Here is a 27,500-nt window from a genome sequence, read left to right on the forward strand (position 1 = left end):
AGCCAGAACAGTCTACTCTCAAAATGACAGAAAAAAAAACGGGAGGAATTCTGGCTTTTTTTTCTCTCATACGGATATCCCTAATGTAACGAGGGAATATGCCTAGGCTAACGTTATCATATGCTCGAGAAGGAGAGTAGATAAGTTTTTTATTTTCTTTATTTTTTTCTACAGCTGGGGCGCTCTAAGCTAAAAAGCTTGTTCTACAAGTATCGTTTGCCGGATAAGCGATGTTATCGTGTTAACCAACCAACCGTTTCCATTTGAATGAAACTTGATATTACAGCCGACACACACACACACACACACAAATCAAAACCCAGTCCATAAAATCAGTGAAAGGTAAAAACTTATCTAATAAATTTCTAATCTTTATTGGCATCGGAACGATAGCAAAGGAAATAGTTTTCTAAAGTTTTCAATTCAAAACTAGCTTGCTTTATTCGGCAGATGTTTTTTTGTGGGTAAACCTTGAAGAATACATTTTGTTCAACAGCGGGATTCACATTGCTTTATCTGTTGCCATTTTAGTTTTAAATTGACTTGTCCCATTTATTTTTGTACGGATAAGCATAGCTTAAATGTGGAGACAATTGTTAACTACATAAATTCACGATGAACATAACATTGAATACACACACACACACACACACACACACATATATATATATATATATATATATATATATATATATATATATATATATATATATATATATATGCAGTCCGGACATAAGGAATAACAAAATTGCAGGTATGGGCCAGCGTAGAAATACCATAAACAGACGCGAGTGAAATGTTATGTCTGAGGCCATTGTCCTGCAGTGGACAGCTACGGCTGATGATTGATGATGATATATTCATTATATAATGTACATTACATACATTTCTTGCATATTTATACTTAATTTCGTTAGAATGGCGATTATAAAGCATTACTGGGTGAAAGCCGGTTCACTTTGCCATCGAACTATGTGATGAACCCGACGTGGTAATTGTATTTTTCATCATCATCATCTACGCCTATTAACGCAAAGGACCTCGGTTAAATTTCGCCAGTTGTCTCTAACTTGAGCTTTTAGATCAATACTTCTCGATTCATCATCTCCTACTTCACGCTTCATAGTCCTCAGCCATGTAGGCATGTAAGCGGATAAGCCCCCTCTACATTCAAGCTAGTACCAGGAAGGGAATGGCAATAGCTGCTGATGTCTCAACAAGTAGACCTATAGGCTCGCTAAACCCACTATTTTTTAATCAGTATCACAGGTTGTACAGATTTACTGGCATGTACTGTACAAGGTTTCTAGCAACTTTTGGAAATATGCTGAATATAATGGAAGTTTTAACCCACGTTTTAACCTCATCTAACAGTCAGACCGGTTTGATATGAAATTTAAGTGCCTGGGTTTTCGTATTCCATATCAGCCTGTATATCCAGGAAGAACATTTTTAAAACCCTTTACGAGCAATGAAAAGTCGCTCTTTATTTCATCCTTAATAACAGGTATAAAGACTCGATACTGATTTATGTTGATAATAACTGCTATTTGTTATAGCAAATAGCGGTCTTCCTCAGCCGAAGACCCAAGAAGTTGTAACACCTAGCGGGCATTGGCACTACCTATAACAACTAGTTGCAGCATTTTACGTAACTAAGTGTTGGCTATTTATCATCGTTTGAATGGCCTACACTAGATTATGAAGCCCTTTTCTCAAGTTCCCGCCATGTACTTTATTTACACTGGTAATCAGTTTCTTGCAAGGGTGAAACGTGTTCAATTTGTGTGCCCTGAAATGGACGAGCCGAAGACCCCAAGCGGTGGTTGGAGGAACCAATAATTTATATTTGACATATTTGAATTATATTTAGGGAATACTGGTTAACATGGTAAACATATTATGTGTATATATATAGGTCAGAAATATATATCTTCAATATAAGTAATATGAAAATTGTATATTGAATAACTGTGTTTATAATGTATATGAAAAATGTATAATGAATAACTTTTTATAATGGTATCCCGACAAAAAGTAGAGAAATTTCCACAATATAATAAAGTATATATATATATAATTTATATATAAATATATATATATATATATATATATATATATATATATATATATATATATATATATATATATATATATATTGCAGTTTTGAAGTTTTTTTATTTATTACTTGATAGTACATATTAATGAGCCTCTTTATGCAGTGCATTATTAAAAATAAAATAATATTTTGTATTTGGATAAAACATATCTAACTAACCCTACTAAATGGAACTTATATTAGAATTATAAAAATTCTAAATTTATGTAATGTGGCATTTTGTCTACCTTTCACATCCTTGTGGGATTTAAACTTTGCCGTATGTTTACTTTTGCATCTAAGTTTAAGAGTAGAAGCAGTTTAAAGGTTGCTCATGAATGACAGGAGGCAAAGGACAGCGACAATGTTGTAGAGACTGACCATGCATACATATCAACGCCTAAGGGCCCCTTCTTCACCCAATCTAGGACCATGAAGGGCCAGGCAATAGCTGCAGATGTTTCAGCAGGTAGACCTATAGGCTACCCTAACCCACCCTTTAGCTCAAAAGGGTGGTGAGGTATCCGGCACTACAAGAAACTATTGGGTTTAAGCGTGTCTCGAACCCCAGTCCAACATATGGACAGACTTAACTACTTTTCCCGTTAGTGATTCATTAGAAATATCTTAAGAGCAATAAAATTCTTTGCCTTATGTAAATAAAAAATATTCTTAGAATTTTATTATTATTATTATTATTATTATTATTATTATTGTTGTTGTTGTTGTTAGTATTATCATTATTATTATTATTATAATTATTATTATTATTATTATTAGTATTATATAATATTATTATTATTATTATTATTAGTATTATTGTTGTTATTGTTATTATTAATATTATTATTATTAGTATTATTATTATTATTATTATTATTATTGACTGATCACGATTTCTCATTTCGAAGGCACCACTGGCCAATGCACATCAGCTGACCTGAATCCCTCGCATTAATCAAATAAATCCCCCGCTAACAATCGTGGATTAAGCAACGCTTGTCATGGACTGAGCTGGGATTTGGCGATTTATAGGCTGACATTCTAACATGGAATATCTTTCAATAATGATAATAATAATATTAATAATAATAATAATAATAATAATAATAATACTAACAATAATAATACTAACAATAACAATAATAATACTAACAATAACAATAATGATAATAATAATTATTATAATAATAATAATAATAATAATAACAATAATGATAATAATAACAGTAATACTACTACTACTACTAATAATAATTATACTAACAACAATAACAATAATAATAATAATAATAATAATAAACTTTGGTTTTATTTATGTACGAACATTATTCAACGCATACATCTATATACTTAACGGAATAAAAAAACATGAAAGATTTTTTTTTTTTTTTAATATCACTCATTTGTTAGTGGAGTTTTGAAATGTCAGCTTCGTCAACAAGGCTAGACGCAGTTGTCACATGACCTATTGGTTCTACATTATTCCTGGGGGACAATGGAGAAATTCAGAGAGAGAGAGAGAGAGAGAGAGAGAGAGAGAGAGAGAGAGAGAGAGAGAGAGAGATACACTGCGATGAATTATCAATATCATTATGACTAGAAAAATGTCATGTTTTATGTTAATGCAAAAGGAAGGTACTCCTTATTTGCCTAGTCTTGACATACAAAATTGACCACAATCTCTTCTTTATTAATGACTATTACGAGTACATCATCTATGTTCGACAGCCAAGTGTTTGAAGTGATGTTCGAACGTATGAACGAGGTATTTGGTTGTCGAACACGTTCGTCGATCGGTTCGAAAAATGTCTGTTCTCGCCTGACTTTTGTGGGGTGGGCTTCATTGTCCAAAAACCTTAGGCATTTGTGAACCGTTGGACAAGATGGTTCGACAACCGGGTTCGACGAACCGTTCGATCATGTGAACCCCGCTTTAAAAGCAGCAATAAATCATACTCTAAAAGCAGTAAATTAATCTTCTCTCCATTAATTAATCGGTGTAGCAGTCAGAATTAATACTGTACTGAGTGGAACTCACTTTCTTCTGTCTTATTGGAAAACAAAATTAACATTGTGATGTTTTATAAAATATGTTATAAATCCATTTAAACAGACAATAAACATCACATATAAAATTTTGTATTTTAAATAATTTAGTTAAACTGGCAGGAAACTTAAAAAAAAAAAAAAAAAAACCTAAAGTAATGGTAGTGGTCACCGGAAAGTAGAACAGAGTAGTTCGAGAATTAGATGTGGTCAGTTTGCAACAAATTGTAGGGATTAACTTGTCCCTAGACGCATGCCAAAAGTTGCAAACTTATTTAATCCTAAAGTAAGCTGTAACTCCTTGTAATTAATGAATGCAAAATTTTATTCAGCCTCTACTAATTTTTTTCTTTGACGCTGCACGTACCGGACATAATTTTATTTTCTGTTTAGCATAAGACACAAAAACACACACATCTTCCAAGTTATGTGATGGTCCGCGTTAAATCCACCTGCCCTAGTGAGCATGAGCCTAACATATGAGCAGCTTCCTATAAAGACTGAAGAAAAATTACACCCACATGTGACCATACGTTAGAGTCAGCGGCAGTGAATAGATCTTGGGGACCCGAGTTTAAGGTCTGACCTTATGTGTCTACAACCCTGGGGTTACAGAATAACAGCTCTGTGAGAGATATTTCTTTTTGTAAGGGCTACCATACACGTATCCATACGAGTCCTATTCACTGAACAAGCTCCGTAGCAAATGTTGGTCGTAAAGGTGTCAGGGACACTGACTTACGCATTTCATGATATATAGGCCTGCACGATTTAGTTTTATTCATTTTTCATCATGTGGTTCTTTTAACATATTTGAATAAATCTGTATGCTTAAAGGCTTGAAGGTTTTTAAAGGTCGTCCATGAATGGCAGAGGCAACGGACTGTGACGATGATCTATAGTCCATTTCTTTTAGCGATGCATATTTGCACCGACTCGCGGCGGTGCCCTTTTAGCTTGGAAAAGTTTCCTGATCGCTGATAGGTTAGAATTATCTTGTCCAACCAATCAGCGATCAGGAAACTTTTCCGAGCTAAAAGGGCACCGCTGCGAGTCAGTGCAAATATGCATCGCTAAAATAAATGGACTAAAGCAGAACAGTGCCCTAGACGCAGAGAGATTGAATATACTGTATATACATATGATTAGCGCCCCAGGGCCCCTCTCAACCCCAGGGAGGGCCAGGCAATGGCTGCTGATGACTCAGCAGGTAGAACTATAGGCTCCCCCAAGTCCCTCCCTCATCTTTAGCTCGCAAGGATGGCTTGAGCGGATCTCGAACCCCAGTAAAGAAGATCGCCAGGCATGGACGTTTCCAATAACAATTTATGATTACAGGTATTCTGTTAGTATATGCAAATATTACAGTAACATTAATTAACTAATATCAATTGATTCTGAAAATGAATTGTATGGCTATTCGTGATAGAAGCCAGAATTCATTTATGATTGTTGGTATTTCATGATATGAGCAATTTAGAAAAGTCGACAGATGGTATTTCAAATAACTGGGTTGAGAAATTACCTTCCATTAAAATAATTACTCAAACCTTGGCATTTTAAAGCCTTGTATCATATATCGTTTCTGCAGCGAGTAGTTTAGTAAGTTTAGTCCGAGAATTTAGGATTTTTGAAAGGTAAAAGTTTTCCATGCATGAATGCTAAACCAATTATGGTGTCATTAGGCCTAATTTTGAGTTCAAATCAAATGCAACATTTAAAATCTTTGATCTCGACCGTAGCAGAGAGAGAGAGAGAGAGAGAGAGAGAGAGAGAGAGAGAGAGAGATTTCTAACCAATAAGTGAGAATGTAGTGCACATTTAAGCTACGCTAAACTAAGCTTCTACCAATAAGGGCTGATAACTAATGAATGAATACTGCATCAAGGGTGAAATATTATATTTTAATGTCTTGAACCAAGTTATTTTAACCAAGTTTTTATACTAATTAAAATAAGAGGGTAAGAATAAGAGAGCAAAAACACAGTGTTGAGAGCATACCTCCGCCTATCAACAATGATGTTTGATTTTAACCTCTCTCATCGTAAAATTCCATTTATTATGCACATTATTATCATTATTATTATTATTTGAAGTAATAACGATTAACATTATTAACGACTACACCAAACTCCCTTCAGCAAATCATTAATTAAACGATTCAGATATTTAGCAAAAGAAAAAAAAAAATCTATAAGGAAGAGAGTTAAAGTCACTACACAGTAAAAATGGATCAGAAATAGACCGACAGATGCTACAGTCGATTATTGCTTTTTTAAATGTAATCATGTAAATAATATATAATTAAACAATTCTAAATGAAATATGAAAAAATAATGTGCGAGATGATTTGCACGCAGATGAATATTGGAATTCGTCGAAATCTGTTTGCTCGTTCTCGAGTGATTTTCTCTACAGACAGACACAATTGGATTAAGTTCTACATTGGACTTAAAGCCATTTATATAATAAAACTCTTACATCAAAATGAAACTACATTAAGTGAGTGAACCTAATTTCATGAATGATTTCGATAAAAATAAGCTCTTTTGAAACCACCAGGTGAGATCATTTATAAGAATTAGTGGCGGACTAAACTCCAGTGACAGGTAAACACACACACCACTACTTGCACACACGTCCTCCTCTTTGATGTTACTTTTGGTCTTAATATTTATTTATATATTTAATCCATCTATTTATTTGTTTATTTATTGCTTGTACAAAAGATTATTTCCATTAGTAGTAAAAGAAGGAAAACACCTTTATTTCTTAAAAATTTAACGACTTTGTTTCATTATTATTATTATTACTATTATTATTATTATTATTATTATTATTAGTATTATTATTATTAATTGCTAAGCTACAACCCTAGTTGGAAAAGCAGGATGCTATAAGCCTAGGGGCTCCAACAGGGAAAATAGCCCTGTGAGGAAAAGAAACAAGGAAAAATTAAATATTTTTAAGAACAGTAACATTAATATAAATATCTCCTATATAAACTATAGAAACTTAAAATTAAGGGACAGAAATAAGATAGATTAGTGTGCCCGAGTGTACCCTCAAGCAAGAGAACCCATGACAGTGGAAGACCATGGTACAGACGGCTAAGGCACTACCCAAGACTAGAGAACAATGGTTTGATTTTGGAGTGTCCTCCTAGAAGAGCTGCTTATCATAGCTAAAGAGTCTCTTCTACCCTTACCAAGAGGAAACTGACCAATGAACAATTACAGTGCAGTAACCCCTTGGGTGAAGAAGATTGACTGTACTTCAAAAGTTCAATATTTATTCATATCGTAAACTTATGTTATTCATAATTGCATTCACGTGCAACTCATTTTGCAGCCTTCCATAGACCTATAACTGCGCTTGCCTAATCCCTTCTACTTTATTTCTGTTCCCACTCCTCTCTTCCTTCTTGCTTTCTAACCACTTTAACGTTTACTTCATAGTGTATCTAGGGTTTTCCACAATTGCCTTTGGGCCCAGAATGGCCTTACAAGAGACAGGGCAACATGATAATTTTTTCATAATTGTTATATCTCTCTCTCTCTCTCTCTCTCTCTCTCTCTCTCTCTCTCTCCATCAAGATAACTTTTACATAACAATCATTATATACTCAAGATAATATTTTTCCTAACAACTGATATATTCTCTCTCTCTCTCTCTCTCTCTCTCTCTCTCTCTCTCTCCATCAAGATAACTTTTACATAACAATCATTATATACTCAAGATAATATTATTTCTAACAACTGATATATTCTCTCTCTCTCTCTCTCTCTCTCTCTCTCTCTCTCTCTCCCAAAAGAACAATAAAGAGAACAAACATTTCGCTTGAAAAGCCTGATAGATCAAGATCGAATTTTTGAAGCCAGCGTGCCTTACAGCATCGTTCTCTGCTGTTACTATTCGGTCAATGCCACTTCCTCCAATGTCACAGGCATTCGTCCAATGCCATTTAAATCCGTTCACCGTCATGTACTCGAATGCAATCACTTCCATTTGCTTTCGTATGATTTCGTGCCTTTTCGCTCATTGCTTCGAAGCGATGTAAGAAGTCCCGCTCAAGATCCCTTAGGGACATGTTTACGATGGATTTGTTGAGGACAATATCCTTGACAGGTACTTGCCTGGGTAGTTTGTGTGTGTGTGTGTGTGTGTGTGTTTGTTTGTGCAATTCTTTGTTCTCTTTTCGTAGAAATGTTTGAAGAAGGATTGGCGGAATGCGTGGGTTTTTACAAAACAAAACCACTTACGCACATATATATATATATATATATATATCAGCCGTTAGTAGTCCTCTGCAAAACACAGGCCTCAGACATGCCCTTCCACAAGGTTCTGCTTATGGACTTCTACGTCAGTCTACAACCTCAAAATTTCTTAGTTCGTCAATCCATCGTGTACTCTTCATTCCCCTGTTTCATTTGCAATCTCTAGGGACCCATTCTCTTTTTCTTAGTTTCTTAGTGTCCATCTATTATCTGTCATATATATATATTATATATATACATGTATATATATATATATATATATATATATATATATATATATATATATATATACATACACCATTCTATAATTGCGTCAGTCACTGCTATATACCCACTCGAAATGGATACATTTCCATCAGGACCAAAGCGCTACTTAGCCTTTAACGAATGTGAAGTCTCCCGAAGCACGGCTACTTCATTTGCATACCTGACAGTCGCGAGGAAGAGATCCTGTCTGGGTCGAAGTCTCCTCCTTTCGCGATGGTGACAGTCTTTTTATCTCTTTCATAAATTTCGATCTAAAATTAATCTCAGTTCATTTACTGGTGTGAATAGTTTATGAATAGTTCCACGATAAGGAAGGAATTTGTTATTTTGGTATTTTTAGGACATGAAAATTATGTCTGATATTAAAGGTCAGATAATCTAACTCTAAAATGAAAGAGATTTTGTGTTCTCTTTGAAATAGTTATTAATCAATCGTTTCTTTGCAGTAGTAAAAAAAAATCGCATATAAACACATTTGAGTTTCCATTTATTTAAAGTTATTGCATGGCTGATTGGATTAGAATTATATATATCTATATATATATATATATATATATATATATATATATATATATATATATATATATGTATATATATATCGTATATATCATATATATATATATAATATCGTATATATATATATATATATATATATATATATATATATATATATGTATATATAATATATATATATATATATATGTATGTATATATATATATATATATATATATATATCGATAAATAAATTTAATTTCAACCAGGGAGAATGAAGCGAGAAATCTACCAAATCCGGATAGCTCATGAGATTTGGTGGAATAAGTTTCTCTGCTATTTAAATTTCAATTATGCTTTTTCCAGTTAAAAAAAAAAAAGATATAACTCCTTCTAAAACCTGACCGTATGTTGGAAACTGCAACAATTTTGCAATACTTCTTACGCAAATTTGTTTTCTCAATTTGGGATTACTGCATTTGTCAGGGTTTCTGAAGGCTTTGGTTGTAAGACATTGTAAGGAGAAGGAATATTGGAATACAGATGCTGAAATTACTACGACTCTCTTGTGTCTGAATGAAGCTTAGATTGTTCGTGCATGAGTGTGTTTGTGTACAGTCAAATTCACTATTACTTACAATGGGCAAGTCTATGGCGAAGAAAAGATATCAGATATAATTGTGAATTAGGCTTACGTGACTGGAATAATCACTTATTATTATTATTATTATTATTATTATTATTATTATTATTATTATTATTATTATTTTCATTTGTATTATTATTATTATTATTATTATTATTATTATTATTATTATTATTATTATTATTATTATTATTCTCAACATCATGCTTATATTTTCCCCTTAAAAATATCTAATGAATAATTAATCAATTCTCAAACAATATATATTCTTTAATACTTGACTAAGCAATGAATTACAAGACAATGCACAGTTAAGTTTGTTTTGTTTGAATAGTCGCATAGAACTTCATAAGTTCAAACTTGCAGCAAATGTTTCCAAGTTGAACAGAATGATATACGTCTTTGTATAGTTTATATATAAAAGTTCTGTTTGAATGTTTTTAATCTTCTTAAAATATTTTATTTCAATTGGTCATTACTTCTCGTATAGTTTATTTATTTCATTTCCTATCAGGGCTATTTTTCCATGTTATAGCCCTTAGGGTTATAGCATCCTGCTTTTCCAACTAGGGTTGTAGCTTAGGTAATAATAATAATAATAATAATAATAATAATAATAATAATAATAATAATAATAATACATAAATATACCAAGGCCCTTCCCCCTATTTTGGGGGGTAGCCGACATCAAACAAATTAAAAAAAAGGGGGAACCTTTCCTCTCTACGTTTCTCACAGCCTGACAAGGGACTCAACCGAGTTAGGCTGGTAATAATAATAATAATAATAATAATAATAATAGTAACATAAAATAATAATAATAATAATAATAATAATAATAATAATCACTTATTGCATGGCCGGGAAGCCAACGTTTAATTTCGACAGATTCTGAACCTGCGGAAGACTAAGAACATCTTAAAAGGGATAGAAATCAATGTAAGGAGACATTTAATGTGACATCGATAAAATAAATAATCTTCCACAAAGGGAAGGAGAAAAAAGAACAGCCAGGCCATAATGAGAAATTGAAAACTCCAGACTTTGTTATTGCAAGAACTGCTCATATTTGTTGTTGTTGTATATACATCTATGTACATAATATGTCTTAAGGGTAGAAGGGACTCTTTAGCTATGGTAAGCAGCTCTTCTAAGAGGACTTCTAGGAGGAGGACACTCCAAAATCAAACCAATGTTCTCTAGTCTTGGGTAGTGCCATAGCCTCTGTACCATGGTCTTCCACTGTCTTGGGTTAGAGTTCTCTTGCTTGGGGGTACACTCGAGCACACTATTCTATCTTATTTCTCTTCCTCTTGTTTTGGTAAAGTTTTTATAGTTTATATAGGAGATATTTATCTTACTGTTACTCTTAAATTATTTTATTTTCCTTTTCTCACTGGGCTATTTTTCCTATTGGAGCCCCTGGCCTTATGGCCTCCTGTTTTTCCAACTAGGGTTGCAGCTTAGCAAATAATAATAATAATAATAATAATAATAAAACCACGGGCAGCATACTTTGTGTGTTAACGGTGCTTTCATAGATTGGACCAGATTTCCCTTGGGTATTCAATCGCGATTATATAGCTTCTCGACTTGCAAGCACCCCTTTCTCTCTCTCTCTCTCTCTCTCTCTCTCTCTCTCTCTCTCTCTCTCTCTCTCTCTCTCTCTCTCGTAAACAAGCGCGTGGAAACGACTTGCATTTGAATTCTATTTAAATAAGCCTTTGGTCTACGTGTAGTGGCCACACAACTCTACAGTATATAACGAATTCAAACTACTCAAACCAAATTCAAATTGAAGTTCTGGCAAGGGAGGTTATAGAAGAGCAGCAACTGACATGGATATATAGTAATTAAAGTCAGTACAGGTGGTGGTTTGGTCACCCATATTGTTCATGTCAATATCAGTGATGATCTAGGTTTTGATTTAAGGACCGTTAGACCGAGGGCTCTACTATAGTGACTCTGCTTTAGAATTGCTAAAATGCAAGGTTTAATTGAAAGTCATGTGTATAATAGATAATATGCACCCTTTGGAGGAGATTGAGGCCGAAATATAGTCTTCCGATTCTCAATAAATCTTTGGGGATAAGATTGCTAACCTCTTCTATTCGTAGCGGAGTCACTGGTGGGTGGTAGGCCAAGGTCGACCCACGGACCGTGCAAATGAGTTTATTATTTAACCACGCATCAGTCAGTCCACATACTTGTTGAGATGGTGTACCAAACAGCTTGCTGATCACCGCTTACACATTATGCCATTCACCTTTATCTTGCACTCAGCCTCAAACTTCGAGAGAGAGTGAGAGAGAGAGAGAGAGAGAGAGAGAGAGAGAGAGAGAGAGAGAGAGAGAGAGGAGCCAACTCCCTAAACACCTAAGGGCTTAGGACCCCAATTTAGGTACTCCCCTGCCTAGGGAATACATACATACATACATACATACATACATACATACATATATGTATATATATATATTTATATATATACAGTATATATATATATATATATATATATATATATATATATATATATATATATATATGTGTGTGTGTGTGTGTGTGTGTGTGTGTGTGTGTGTGTGTGTGTGGAGGAGGAGACGGTATGGTTTGTGTTTACAAAGAATTGTATGTTTGCAAAGTTGTATATTGGCATGAATATTTACCACACTTAAATGTGTTATAACAGAGTTTTTGTTATAAGGAGATATAGTACTATGAAATATTGAATTTCAATAGTAATACAAACTTTATTACGTTGAAAATCTATTGTTCCAAACATTTTAAGAATTTCGTGCATCAGATTACAGTAGTAGTAGTAGTAGTAGTAGAGTCTTTAGGAAACTGAAGCTAGCTTTAATGACAGTCTCCTCCTATGGTTCCCTTTTGCCCCCATAGATGTTCTCTAATAAATTTTCCATGACGTTTAATCGACTCGCTCGGAGATGACTTCCTTCTTCCTCCCCCAATTTCTGTATAGTTTTCCATAATTAATCATTTCAAAGTACTTTTTATAAATTAATTATAAACCCTAATTGAATGTTCTATGTGCTTTTGTTTTATGCATTAGTTGTTTTACTGTTAAATGGGAGGCTCAGCGGAAGGGTATACTTCCTTCCAGTTGATTGACAGAAGAATGAAGATGCAGACACCAAGTTGTGGTGGCTAATGTGGTAACGTCCCTGACTGGTAATGCCAGACTGGGGTTCGATTCCCGCTGAAACTCGTTGTTTCATTTGGTCGCTGTAACCTCACCGTCCTTGTGAGCTGAGCTAAGGATGGGGGAAGTTTGGGGTAGTCTATAGGTCTATCTGCTGAGTCATCAGCAGCCATTGCCTAGCCCTCCTTGGTCCTAGCTTGGATGGAGAGAGGGCTTGGACGCTGATCATATGTATATATATAGTCAGTCTTTATGGCATTGTCCTGCTTGCTAGGGGAGTGTCACTGGCCCCTGCCTCTGCCATATAAGATCAGTCTTTAAACTTTTAAACCTCTGGTAGAGTGAGGAGTAATTTTTGTTCTGAAATATGACTTGGATGTGCAAGTGTTCTGGGATGAAGTTGGAAGACCCACGCCATTCTCTTCCCTAGCAACGACCCACCACAGTGACTTACTACCAGATAAATAGTTCACTTCTTATGTCAGCAGACACAATAGAGGGTTTAAAAGCTATTTAAATTATAATAAAAAAAGTATTTGCAAACAGAGAGTACTCGGTACCCGCTTCATAACAGAAAAATACCTTTATCCCAAGTCATTCACATTGCAGCGTATTTAAGCTCATGAACCAACACCTTTTAAGGTTTCCTGTGTCTCGAACGAATTTCTACGACTGTCATTTATACTCTTGTTCCTGTGGCTTTTGTCTGGTCCGGGCAATATATCTCCTAAGCGAAGCCATATCGGTTGGTAGACCGGGAGAGCACCTGTACAAGATTAGGGTTAACTAAAATATGTATAATACATACCAAGAGAAGCATCGCAGGTGATAACGCCAGGTATCGTAACAGATGCTATCAAAAGTTTCTTTTTTTCTTCTTTATTGTTAGAGTATTAGTCATACTTCGTCATTATCATAGAAAGGAACATGTATAGAGAGCCATTGATGTGTAAACCACACAAGGAAACGTGATGCTCAGATGCAGAAGACTCACACTGAAAGTGAAAATATCAGTGTGAGTCCTGATTATTATTATTATTATTATTATTATTATTATTATTATTATTATTATTAAGCTACAACCCAAATTGGAAAGCAGGATGTTATAAGCCCAGGGGCCCCAACAGGGAAAATAGCCCAGTGAGGAAAGGAAACAAGGAAAGATAAATTATTTTAAGAACAGTAACAACATTAAAATAAATATTTCATATATAAACTTTAAATAATTTAACAAAACAAGAGGAAGAGAAATTAGATAGAATAGTGTGCCCGAGTGTACCCTCAAGCAAGAGAACTCTAACCCAAGACTTGGTATTTCTTTACCATCAGGAAGAAAAGTCTTCAATTTCTTATCACTGTTTTCTTATTGGCACGCCACTTCTTTCTCGGAGTGACAGGTAGCTCTATTCTATCACGCCTAAGTGACCTAAGCCTAGGCTAGGCCAGGCTAGGCCTACACGCAGGGTGAGAGCAAATCAATGTGTCCGTGTCTCCAGAACATGCTGTTGCACTTATTTGTTATTACTGTTGAGTTTGCACAACGCAGTAAAGGCAAACGCCATTGACTGCATAATAACTGAGCACAGCGAGTTTAAAACCACCCCTTGAGCTAGTTCATCTGAATGGAGCCTAATATGAAATAATGCTTTTAAGGATTGCATAGATTGGAATATGAAAGTTACATGTGCTTTTTTCAAAGTTATTAAAAATACAATATAATCTATTTTGGTTTATATACAATGCTCTATAACATGTAAGGTTTTGCAGTTTTATAACAAATAAGAAAACTGAAAGAGAAAAAAAAATGGAAATGGTCATAGTAGTGACATCGACGCACCTCAGAGGGTGTACTGTAGGCATTACTTGAGGTTTTTGCACCTACTTTATATCCTTCTACTAAACTTTAATTTTCAATTTTTCTTTTTAAGTTACTATCCAACCACTTTAACTTTTCCTTCATACTGCATCTGTATGGCTTTCGTCAGTTACAATTAGGCGCAGAATGGTCTCACAGGCCCCAGCGCCGGGCTATATAACCCTAAATTTAAAATCCAATCCAACTTTACGAAATAACAACATCACCAATTATACTAATAAGAAGAAACAATGAACGAGGAATTCAATTTAAAACTGGAATTAATTTTTAATTACCTTCAAACTTTTCCATCATCTCCATTACCATTGGAACAAAAAAACTCCTCCCAGATTATTCCAACTCCGATACAAGGACTCATCTAAGTCAAGAAACAATTATGCCCAAGACTGTTGGTTTAATTCCCTCAGGGTTTTATAACTAAATTCAATATCACCGCGTCTTATGAGACGAGCGAGATGAATCCAAAGATAGCTATAAACAAGTAAAACGAATCGATCAAATAGCAATCAAGTGAAATTAATTAAATTAGTGAATAAATTGAATTAATATCAGCACGGATACTGAAGTGTTGTAATACGTTCAATATCTGCGAAGGAAAGAAACAGGATTACGAAGGCCACTTCAATGTGGAGTTTCAGTTGAGCATCAAAGTGAAATCGGTGGAAGAGAGATTTTGATCTTTTATTGAATTTCTATTTAAGGAAGTGATACGAAATTAAAAGAATACTGTCCCTCATACACAACAACAACAACAACAGCAACAACAATAAATGCAGCCGTTTCTAGTCCACTGTAGGACAAAAGCCTCAGATATGTCAATTCATGGCTGGGGTTTGACCAGTTTTCATCACCACGCTGGCTAGTGTGGATTGGTGATGGTGGGAGATTTTCGTCTGATCGCTGACAGTAAACCAACCTAGTATGGGTGGCCCTGACTAGTACAGCATTGCTGATCACGGGTATAAATATATAGTATATATATGTATATATATATATATATATATATATATATATATATATATATATATATATATATACATACATACATACATATATATATATATATATATATATATATATATATATATATATATATATATATATATATATATATATATATATATATATATTCACACAGTATATATGGACTAGAATGTAACAAAATGATATTAAGGTTTTGAAGAAAGGACTATAAGTGGGTGGGTAGGCTCCAGAAAAAAAATCTAAGGAAAGTAGCGCTCCAAGAGAGTGACCACTACACCAGAGGATGTTAACCACCTGAGAAATAGACAAAGGATTTTATGCTCGGGATACAGTTGATATTAATTAACTATTCCTGTAAGACTCTTGCGCTCAATAATATGTACATACTTTCCATCTCTCTAAGTACCAGAATAAATTAATAGCAATATATCCTGCCACAATCCTCCTCTTATTATTATTATTATTATTATTATTATTATTATTATTATTATTATTATTATTATTATTATTATTATGATTGCATGCTAAGCTACAACCCTAGTTGGAAAAGCAAGATGCTATAAGCCCAAGAGCTTCAACTGGGAAAAATAGCCCAGTGAGGAAAGGCAATAAGGAAATAAATGAACTATATGAAAAGTAATGAACAATTAATATAAAATATTTCAAGAACAGTAACAACATTAAAAAAGACATTTCATATAAAAACTATAAAAAGACTCATCTAAGCCTGTTCAACTGAAAAATATTTTAGCAACTAACTTTAAAGCTGCAACGATTAATGTATAGTGTACACCGTTTAAATACTTAACAATCAACACCGGTTTAAGTAACAATTACTCTCCCATTAAGGAAGTATTAAAATCCACGAAATCTATGAAGGATTAAAGGAAAAAGAAAAAATCGACTTAATGAATAACATTTTAAGGGCCATTTTCCCCCCATTAAATTCTTCCGTAAACTGAGTGGTAGAGTTATCATCATTATTTGCTAAGCTACAACCTTAGTTGGGAAAGCGGGATACTATAAGCCCAAGGGCTCCAACAGGGAAAATAGCCCAGTGAGGAAAGGAAATAAGGAAAAATTACAAGAAAAATTTAAGAACAATAAGATAATTAAAATAAATCTTTCATATATAAATTATAAATTATAAGTTATAGGTTAGCTTGTAATAATAATAATAATAATAATAATAATAATAATAATAATAACAAAATCTCAAAAAAGGAAAATATTAGTCAACTTAATTTTCCCTTTTAATGATGACGTGACAAGAGTTTGATCGTAGGAATTTAGGTATAGGTCTATTTACATTTAGATTACTACAGTATTATGTATAGCCCGCGGCTGACCATTTTTGTTCCCGTTGGCGGTTATGCATAAATTTCACCGATTGGAACCCCAAATTTTCTTAATAAGTAAATATTTCTTATTACAAACAGAGAGTACTCGGTACCCGCTTCATAACAGAAAAATACCTTTATCCCAAGTCATTCACATTGCAGCGTATTTAAGCTCATGAACCAACACCTTTTAAGGTTTCCTGTGTCTCGAACGAATTTCTACGACTGTCCTAATTTCTTTACCCCTTTTTTATTGTCTGAGTAAAGTGATACATAGTTTATGTTACGTTTCTATTATTATTATTATTATTATTATTATTATTATTATTATTATTATTATTATTATTAATTGGGCATGCTCTCCGCACTCCCCAAGAGAGATTATATTAACCAAACTTTTATCTGGGCTCCACAAGGCACTAGAGGATTTGGAAGACCCAGGCCTACAGGCCTGAGAACTATGAAGAGTGAAGTAGATGATGATGAATGGAGAAGTAATGAGAAACAACGAATTAGATGTATAAAATATTTTTATATAAATAGCCACGATAAAATAGATCTAATATATATATATATATATATATATATATATATATATATATATATATATATATATATATTTATATATATATTTATATATATATTTATATCTATATATATTTATATATATATATATATATATATATATATATATTTATACATATATACATATATATATGTGTGTGTATATAAGCTATAAGAAGACTTATGAAAGTATTCGCTTCAAGTTTGAACTTCTGAAGTTCCATTACAGTACTGAAGAAAAACAGCTAAAACATTTATTACGTTTTTTTTTTTTTTTTTTTTTTTTTTTTTTTTTTTTTTTTTTTTTTTTTTTTTTTTTTGTACCTTAGTAAAACAATCCTTAATTAATCAATAATACGTTTTTATTGTAAAGTGAACAAAATTTTAGGCACACGACTTTCACCTTACGTCCAATGATATCTTTATTTCTAACCTCGGCATCACTGACGTCAATATATTGTACTTGTTTTTTGTTGTTTTATACAGTTTGTAGAAACCATTATTTCATAAGTTATTCATGTATAACCATCTCCCGTGATAGGCTTACCGTAGTATGGTCTAGGCATCACAGGAAGTAAGTTATGAATATTCATTGTCCCGAGTTTACAGTTCTGACGATGTAATCTCATCCTGACCGCCAAAAAATAGATTGTTATTATTATTATTGTTGTTGTTGTTGTAATTTCGAACTCCTTCACATGAAACAACTAAACATTCAATTTGTCCGAGTTTACAGTTCTGGCGATGTAATCTTATTCTGGACGCCAAAAAAGATATTATTATTGTTATCATTATTGTTGTTGGTGGTGGTGTTGTTGTTGTTGTTGTTGTTGTTGTAATTTCGAACTCCTTCACATGAAAAAACTAAACATTCAATTTGTCCGAGTTTACAGTTCTGGCGATGTAATCTTATTCTGGACGCCAAAAAAGATATTATTATTATTATTATTATTATTATTATTATTATTGTTGTTGTTGTTGTTGTTGTTGTTGTAATTTCGAACTCATTCACATGATACAACTAAACATTCAATTTGCTAAAAAGCCTTCCACACTTCAATGAGAAGGAATAAGAAAAATTATTATAAATGAAAGATTAAAATCAATAAATAAAACAAGAGGTTTAAGTTCTGTACAGTATAAACAGACTTTACAGTATAAGCAGCTTTATCTATAAACTTTACAACACCGATCTGAAGAGGTCAGTTCAGTGAATATAACAGCAACCTTTTATCTAACATCACGACCTCACGGTAACATATATGTTGTCAGTTGAATGTCAAAGTCCTCGAGCTATCTCTGATAAAATACAATCTTCTATAAACGTGTGGTTTTATATATATATATATATATATATATATATATATATATATATATATATATATATATATATATATATACTGTATATATATATATATATATATATATATATATATATATATATATATATATATATATATATATATATACTGTATATATATATGTATATAAATACAGTATATATATATATATATATATATATATATATATACAGTATATATATATATGTATATATATACTGTATATATATACAGTATATATATATATATATATATATATATATATATATATATATATATATATATATATATATATGTATAAATCAGGCTGATCTGCCTGACATCGCTTAGACCCCGGTATTTTAAAGGTTTAAAAAGTCGCTCATAAGTGGCAGAGGTTAAGGACAGCGACATTGACCTAGCGTGCAGGACAATGCCCTAGAGACTGACCATATATATATATGATCAGCGCCTAAGCCCCCTCTCCACCCAAGCTATGACTCAGCAGATAGAGCTATAGGCTCCCCCAAAACCCCCATCCTTAGCACACAAAGATGGTGAGATTGCAGCGACCAAAGGAGCTAACGATTTTGAGCGGGACTCGAACCCCAGTCTGGCGTTCATCAGTCCGGGACGTTACCACATCGGCCACCACAAGGCTAGTTTAAAACCCGCACCATCCGCTGGCGTACCCATGTAGCACACGTGTTCCAGATCTTAATCGCCATACCCCTTCCAACTGGGTAACCTTTTAAAACGTGATATACACATGTACTGCCTTTGATATCCATCATGTACCTGCCCCTCATTTATTATTATTTTCTAAGCTACAACCCTAGTAGGAAAAGCAGGATGCTATAAGCCCAGGGGCTTAACAGGGAAAATAGCTCAGTGAGGAATGGAAACGAAGAAAAATAAAATATTCTAAGAAGAGCAACAACATTAAAACAAATATCTCCTATATAAACTAAAAAAAAAAACCCTAACAGAACAAGAGGAAGAGAAATAAGACAGAATAGTGTGCCCAAGTGTACCCTCAAGCAAGAGAACTCTAACCCAAGACAGTGGAAGACCATGGTACAGAGGTTATGGCAATACCCAAGACTAGAGAAGAATGGTTTGATTTTAAGTTTCCTTCTCCTAGAAGAGCTGCTTTAAGGATCATCCAGGTGTTATGTCCCGAGATTTTTTATTTTCAGATTTTAAATTGTTAAAATAAATATATATCGCTAACACTCGTGATTTTAATCAATGTAAATATCAACCACAATGGCATTTAATATCGAATTCTAAATTTGGGAATGTATATCCACTGGAAATTCATTTATGATAATGCTTCTGGCTGGGCAAAGATTCGAACCTATTCCTCTTAGCCGAAACCATGCCTGCGGAGAATTACGGTCATCATATCAACACTAAATTTGTTTATAAATCAAATGAAAAATCTACTCCACGTGAAGTGGTTACAGTTTTATATATTTTTGTATTTTCTCTCGGTACGATTTCACAAATATTTATATTACGATTGAAATGAAATTTCGTGACAGTGAACTGCCATTTTTAGAAGTTACATAGCGTTTGTTTTTTCTAATTTGGTTTTCTACAGCTCTCATTTAATAAATGCGTCTCTAATGATATTTACATGGGAATTAGAGGCTATCATATTTCGGTTCATAAATCTATTAAAATGTTACTAATGAGAAAATGGGATAAATGGAATACGTTCTTCATTTGGTATCAAGAATTACCTAGCTTTGTTAAAGTAATTTTTACTCCTATACCTGTAACTTTAGAGTTGTAGTGGCCTATAGGAAACGTCCCTGACTGGCGAAAAGCCGGACTGGGGTTCGAGTCCCGCTCAAACTCGGTAGTTTCTTTTAGTGTCTGCAACCTCACCATCCTTGTAAGCTAAGGATAAGGTTTGGGGGAACCTATAGATTTACCTGCTGAGTCATCAATAGCCATAACCTGGCCCTCCTTGGTCTTAGCTTGGGTGTTAAGGGGTTTGGGCCCTGATCATATGTATATATGTTCAGTCTATGGGTCATTGTCCAGCTGGCTTAGGGCATTGTTACTGTCTCATGCCTCTGCCATTCATGAGCGGCCTTTAACCCTTTAAACTCCAACTGCTAGGCTGGGATGGGATAGGTGCGGGATAGGAGAGGTAAAGATAAGAGTGTAATAAGAAAAAAGTGTTTTGGAAAGGAAGAATTTGTTGTGGCAAAAATTTGGGGCGGACCCAGTTGCTCTATAATATCCCTGTAACCTTTTTTTCCCTAACATTTTCTATTTTTACAAAGCGCTTCTTTCACTTTACTCAAAGTATTTGAAATTATTATTATTATTATTATTATTATTATTATTATTATTATTATTATTATTATTATTATTAAAGCTACAACCCTGGTTGGAAAAGCAGGAAATGAACATTATATGAGAAGTTATGAATAAAAAGCATAAAATATAATAAACTTAAAATAACAGCAGACCTGATCTAAATACGACTGATTCAATATACAGAAAAAGATGTTATTTCATCCCGGCCTTGTTAAACAAGCCTGGCTTGAACTACGTAATTCGAACCCTCCGGACCCCTCCCTTTTCCTGTCGCGGCAAAATTGTGCAGAAAACATTCGTGCGAGTGTAATGTCGGAATGCTTTTTGCTTATCGCTGTCCGAAATGCTGTCTTTAGATAGCCCCACCTAAAAACCACATTTTTATAGCATGGAGTGGCTGTTGTATCAGGCTGTTTGAATTTCTCCTATACCTGTGAGACTGCGTTTAGCTCCGCTCTTAGAGTTTTATGTGCGTGTACTTACATTATGTTTTATCTATATCGTGTAGGCTGTAGATAGCTAGAGCACAAGTTTTTATGTATAGATGATTATGCATTTTAACACATACAGCCACTAAGAAAGTTTGCGGGTGTGGACTGGCACCGAAAGACCATAAACAGACGCAAGTGGAATGACATGTCTGAGGCCATTGTTCTGCAGTGGACTGGTAATGGCTGAATGTGATGATGGTGAATGAATATATATATATATATATATATATATATATATATATATATATATATATATATATATATATATTTATTTATATATATATATATATATATATATATATATATATATACATATATACACATATATATATATATAAATATAAATATATATATATATATATATATATATATATATATATATATATATATATATATATATATATATATATATGCGTATATATGTGTGCATGCGCGCATAAACACCATATACTATTATATATTTATTACTCGTTTTAGACCACTCATTCCCAAATACGCTCTCTTATAATATCGTGCTAACGAGAAGTACCAAGACTAGTAAAAGGATATCTAGACATTGCCATCAATAACTCATAAAAATAACCGTGTCGTAAATCACACCTACTGACAGTGGCGTTATTTACTATTCATTCCAGAGTTGGACTTAATTACTAGTGTAGCGATGATAGAAAGGTTCATATGATTAAACAATTACTGTACTTAGTGATTGTCAGTAACACTTTTTTTATATTAATTTCTTTTGAATGCCAAAGACATTGAGTGACGTGTGAACTTCCGTCGGATAGTAATGATATTTTGTTCATTTGATTATTACGTTTTATTGCACAGAACAAATAACTTCTATTAAGTTCAGTATTTCTCTCACTAGTTTATTCTATACAAGTGTATGCGACCTGTTGAAAATGACGGCTAAATATTTAGATAGATATGCATACACGCGCACATGCACCCCTCTCTCACCAGGGTATGACTACTTCCTCTTCCCTATCCATGGACAGGGAGAGAAGCGCGAATGGATATATATATATATATATATATATATACATATATATATATGTATATACATATATATATATATATATATATATATATATATATGTATATACACATATATACATGTATATACATATATATATATATATATATATATATATATATATATATATATATATATATATACAGCCACACACTTGCTCAATATTATATAGGGGAGATGTAAATGTAATTTACTGTTACTATCTCACATATTTTTATGAATATCTGGATAACTCTCTGCTGTGCATAAATCTGTCCATTTTATGGACATTAAATTACACCACTATTCACTCCGCGCAAGCACCACATCGTCAATGTGCTCTCGAATCACCACAGCAAATACGTAATTCCATCATGATTACATTAAACGTTCTTTACTGGCATATTCAGTGTGCATTGATATGAGTAACCCTCGGCTCTTGTACAGTTGGCTTTACGGGAAGCTAACTAGCGCTTAGAAAATTAATTGAAATATGTTGATTAATGAATATGAAGATAAATAGACGAAGAAAAGTTATATTTATATGCATATTTACAGTATATATATTATATATATATATATATATATATATATATATTTATTATATTTACAGTATATAATATATATATATATATATATATATATATATATATATATATACATATATATATATATATATATATATATTTATTATATTTACAGTATATAATATATATATATATATATATATATATATATATATATATGCATATATATATATATATATATATATATGCATATATATATACATATACAGTATATATATATATATATATATATATACATATACAGTATATATATATATATATATATATATATATATATATGTATATATATATATATATATATATATATATATTATATATATATATATATATATTATATATATATATATATATATATATATATATATATATATATATATATATATATATATATATATATATATCCACCTTTTATAATTTCACCACGTCACATGACATAACATATTGCTCTTTTGTTGTGTAATATTTAATTAGCTAAGTTAAGGAGACGTCTTTCGAATGTACATTATAATAGGTAATGCCTTGTTTAGCAAAATAAAAACTTAATTAATGAAACCAACTGTGCCATTAAGTATATATTTCGAGATTTAAATCAGTTTAACCAAAGTATCACTCCAAAATCAAACCATTGTTCTCTTGTCTTGGGTAGTGCCATAGCCTCTGTAGGCCTACCATGGTCTTCCACTGTCTTGGATTAGAGTTCTCTTGCTTGAGGGTACACTTGAGCACGCTGCTCTATCTTATTGTTCTTCCTATTGTTTTTTTTTTTTTTTATAGTTTATTTATGAAGGATCTAATTTAAGGTTTTTTCTGTTCTTGAAGTATTTCATTTTGATTGTTTATTCTTCTCTTGTAGTTTATTTATTTCCCCGTTTCCTTTCCTCACTGGGCTATTTTTACCTGTTTGAGCCCTTTAGCTCATAGCATCTTTTTTTTCAATTAGGGTTATAGCCTAGCTTGTAATAATAATAATAATAATAATAATAATAATAATAATAATGACCGAGGTTTAATAATGTATATATTTGTATTCCTGAAATTATTTCGTTGCCTCTTATTGTATTTTACACATCGTCTGTTTTATACGAGTGGTGGTGAATTGGTGTACTTGAGACAAATATTGTATATATTGAAGTTAAAAGAAAATTTGGGATGTAAAGTAAAATTATTGTAAAATATATTTTCAAATTAAATAATCAATAACGACACTGTCTTGCTTTTTCGATCTCCCACTTTTGCATAATTAATTCAAATATTTATAAGCTTCTCCAGAAGTCTGTTCAATCTCCCACTTTTGTATAATTAATTCAAATATTCATAAGCTTCTGTAAAAGTTCGTTCAATCTCCCACTTTTGTATAATTAATTCAAATATTCAAAAGCTTCTATAAAAGTTCGTTAAATCTCCCACTTTTGTATAATTAATTCAAATATTCATAAGCTTCTGTAAAAGTTCGTTCAATCTCTCACGTTTGTATAATTAATTCAAATATTCATAAGCTTTTGTAAAAGTTCGTTCAATCTTCCACTTTTGTGTAATTAATTCAAATATGCATAAGCTTTTATAAAAATTCGTTCAATCTCCCACTTTTGTATAATTAATTCAAATATTCATAAGCGTCTATAGAAGTCCTTTTAGTATAAATTCATATGATTAAAAATCTCAATTCTTCTCCTGCAGGTGGCGATCATGGAGACGTCGAGATGGGGAGAGCCGGAGTGGGATCCTGGAGACTGCGAATGTGGAGGGCCTCCCCCTCCGGAGTTTATGGTGCCCCCGCCACCAAGGCCACCTCCGTTTTACCCTATGATTGAGGACGACTTCTTCCAAGTTGTAGAAGACGAATGCGACGACACGCTTTCGTGCCCCGCCCTCCTGGGGGCCCGAGACCAGAGGCCCCCGCCTTCAAAGGCCCACCTGGCCGTCGTCATAGTGTCAGCCTCGACGCTTGTCATCCTCATACTAGTGGCGGCCGTTATCCTGTGCAGGTGAGTCCTTCTTTCCTTCTTCAGGTTAAATCAGAATGCTATAAAGTCATGGTGGCTTCGTGCAGACGATGGTGACTCGCAACCTGTGGGTCCCGAGATCTTTGCTTAATCATCAGTAGCTGTTGTCTGGTTCCCCCTGGTACTATTTTTTGCTATGAGGATTGAGTGCTGTGTAAAAGTTTGTTCTTTAGAACCCACTAATAAATTACCGTGGTTTCGTGCAGACGATGGTGACTCGCAACTTGTGGATCCCGAGATCTTTGCTTAATCATCAGTAGTCGTTGTCTGGTTTCCCTTGGTACTACTTCTGGATAAGAGGATTGATCGCTGATGTGTAAAAGTTTGTTCTTCGGAACCCATTATTAATTTAAGGTGGCTTTGTGGAGACGATGGTGACTCGCAACCTGTGGGTCGAGAGATCTTTGCTGAGTCATCCGTAGCTAATGTCTGGATCCCCCTGGCTCTACTTTTAGATATGAGGATTTGGCGGTGATGTGTGAAGGTTTGTAGTTTAGAACCCACTATCAAGTTATGGCGGCTTCATGTTGACTCGCAACCTGTGTCCTGAAATCTTTGCCCAGTCATCAGCAGCCATTGTCTGGTTCCCCCTGGTGTTACTTATGGATACGAAGAATCGTGGATTTGGCGATGATGTGTAAAATTTTGTTCTTTAAGGCACTGGGTGACAGGTTAAAGGCTTGTCTCTGGCCTTTGCCGCTTATGAAAGACCTCCAAACCTTTTAAATATCCTTCGTTAAATGTATATGATATTGAGAAGAGGGAGACCAAAGCGAAAGTGGATGGACTGAATCAAGGATGACCTTCGATCAAAGGGATTAACCGGTGATGAAGTGTAGGACAGAGGTAGATGGAGAAAGCTCGCCAGAAACATCGACCCTACATAGAAGTGGGGAAAGATGAAAGAAGAAAAAGAAGAGGAGGAAGTTCTCCTGAATTAGTTATGCAAAATCCATTCGCTTCCTATTTACTTTATTGGTGCATTTTCCAGAGTTAGTTACTCTCGTGCGCAAATTACTTTATTCACATGTTTGCTTTCCTTTAACGTTGAATATTGGACTCGGTTCAACCTTAGTGCTGTATTGAGTATTACCATTCTCGCAATGAACTTGAAAACTCACCCTTGAACTCAACGCGGATTTCCAGTTGATTTGACATAATTCGTTACACTTGTTCGAGTTATTCAAGTGCATTTAAATTCGTGCTGATATTATCTGCACTTCCCCTTTAAGCCTATGAAATTAGGTGATGCCGTTTTGTATTGAAATCAACGCAACATTTCCATTTTCTAAAAGAAATGGGTCATGTGCTTTTTCACCATTTTATTGAAGGAAATATCTACACTTTAGAAATAGTAATTTGTTTATGCGGAAAAAGGAATTTTATCGATATATGATAAGAAGTGTTTTTAATCGAGTTAATCCCTGAAAATTTCACTACTCTACTATTAAAATTGTGGCGAGGAATCTTTTCACAAACATAAACATACACACAAACAGGGGGTACAACATAACATCCTTCCAACTTCGTTGGCGGAGGTATATATTCAGTTAATAATCGGAACACTCACCATATGATACCCGGGGAAGTGTTATTCTATGAGCTGTCATTCTTCGCCCAACACGAGGAACTGCAATGAGAAAAAGAAATCTTCAGTAATTGGATAAAATGGCAACATGAAAACGGAACATTTTACTGATTATTAACGCAATTGTGATGAAATTATTTTACTATTATTACCAGCTAAGCTACAACTCATGCTTTTCCAACTAGGGTTATAGCTTAGCTTATGATAATAATAATAATAATAATAATAATAATAATAATAATAATAATAGACTGGCAAATTCTGGATTCGAGAATGAAGAATTATAAAATAAAAAATTCATAAGATTAGATTTAATACTATAATGCTGATTCACTAAGACAAACCCAGAATTGTACTACTTTTATTAATGATAATATCAACAACTATAATAATATCATTCCGTTCT

The 27,500-nt window shown here is 33.2% G+C and overlaps 2 protein-coding genes across 3 annotated transcripts in view; one reads left to right on the top strand and one right to left on the bottom strand.

The window, feature by feature from the left end:
- LOC137634459 (uncharacterized) overlaps positions 1-27,500 on the bottom strand; it is a 486,588-nt gene that overhangs the window by 164,419 nt on the left and 294,669 nt on the right. Inside the window, exon 2 of one of the 2 annotated variants that reach the window (XM_068366864.1) lies at positions 27,077-27,136. The exons of the other annotated variant lie outside the window; for it this stretch is intronic. Coding sequence (XP_068222965.1) covers positions 27,077-27,079 — 3 coding nt within the window. The 5' untranslated portion in view covers positions 27,080-27,136. The remainder of the gene's footprint in view (positions 1-27,076; positions 27,137-27,500) is intronic. 2 annotated transcript variants of the gene reach the window in all.
- The window catches only part of LOC137634461 (uncharacterized), a 49,236-nt gene that overhangs the window by 10,971 nt on the left and 10,765 nt on the right, over positions 1-27,500 (top strand). The window contains exon 2 of the mRNA XM_068366867.1: positions 25,181-25,488. Within this exon, the coding sequence (XP_068222968.1) occupies positions 25,181-25,488 (308 nt within the window). The remainder of the gene's footprint in view (positions 1-25,180; positions 25,489-27,500) is intronic.

This window comes from Palaemon carinicauda, chromosome 44 (assembly GCF_036898095.1).
Source record: "Palaemon carinicauda isolate YSFRI2023 chromosome 44, ASM3689809v2, whole genome shotgun sequence".
Lineage (NCBI taxonomy): Eukaryota > Metazoa > Arthropoda > Malacostraca > Decapoda > Palaemonidae > Palaemon > Palaemon carinicauda.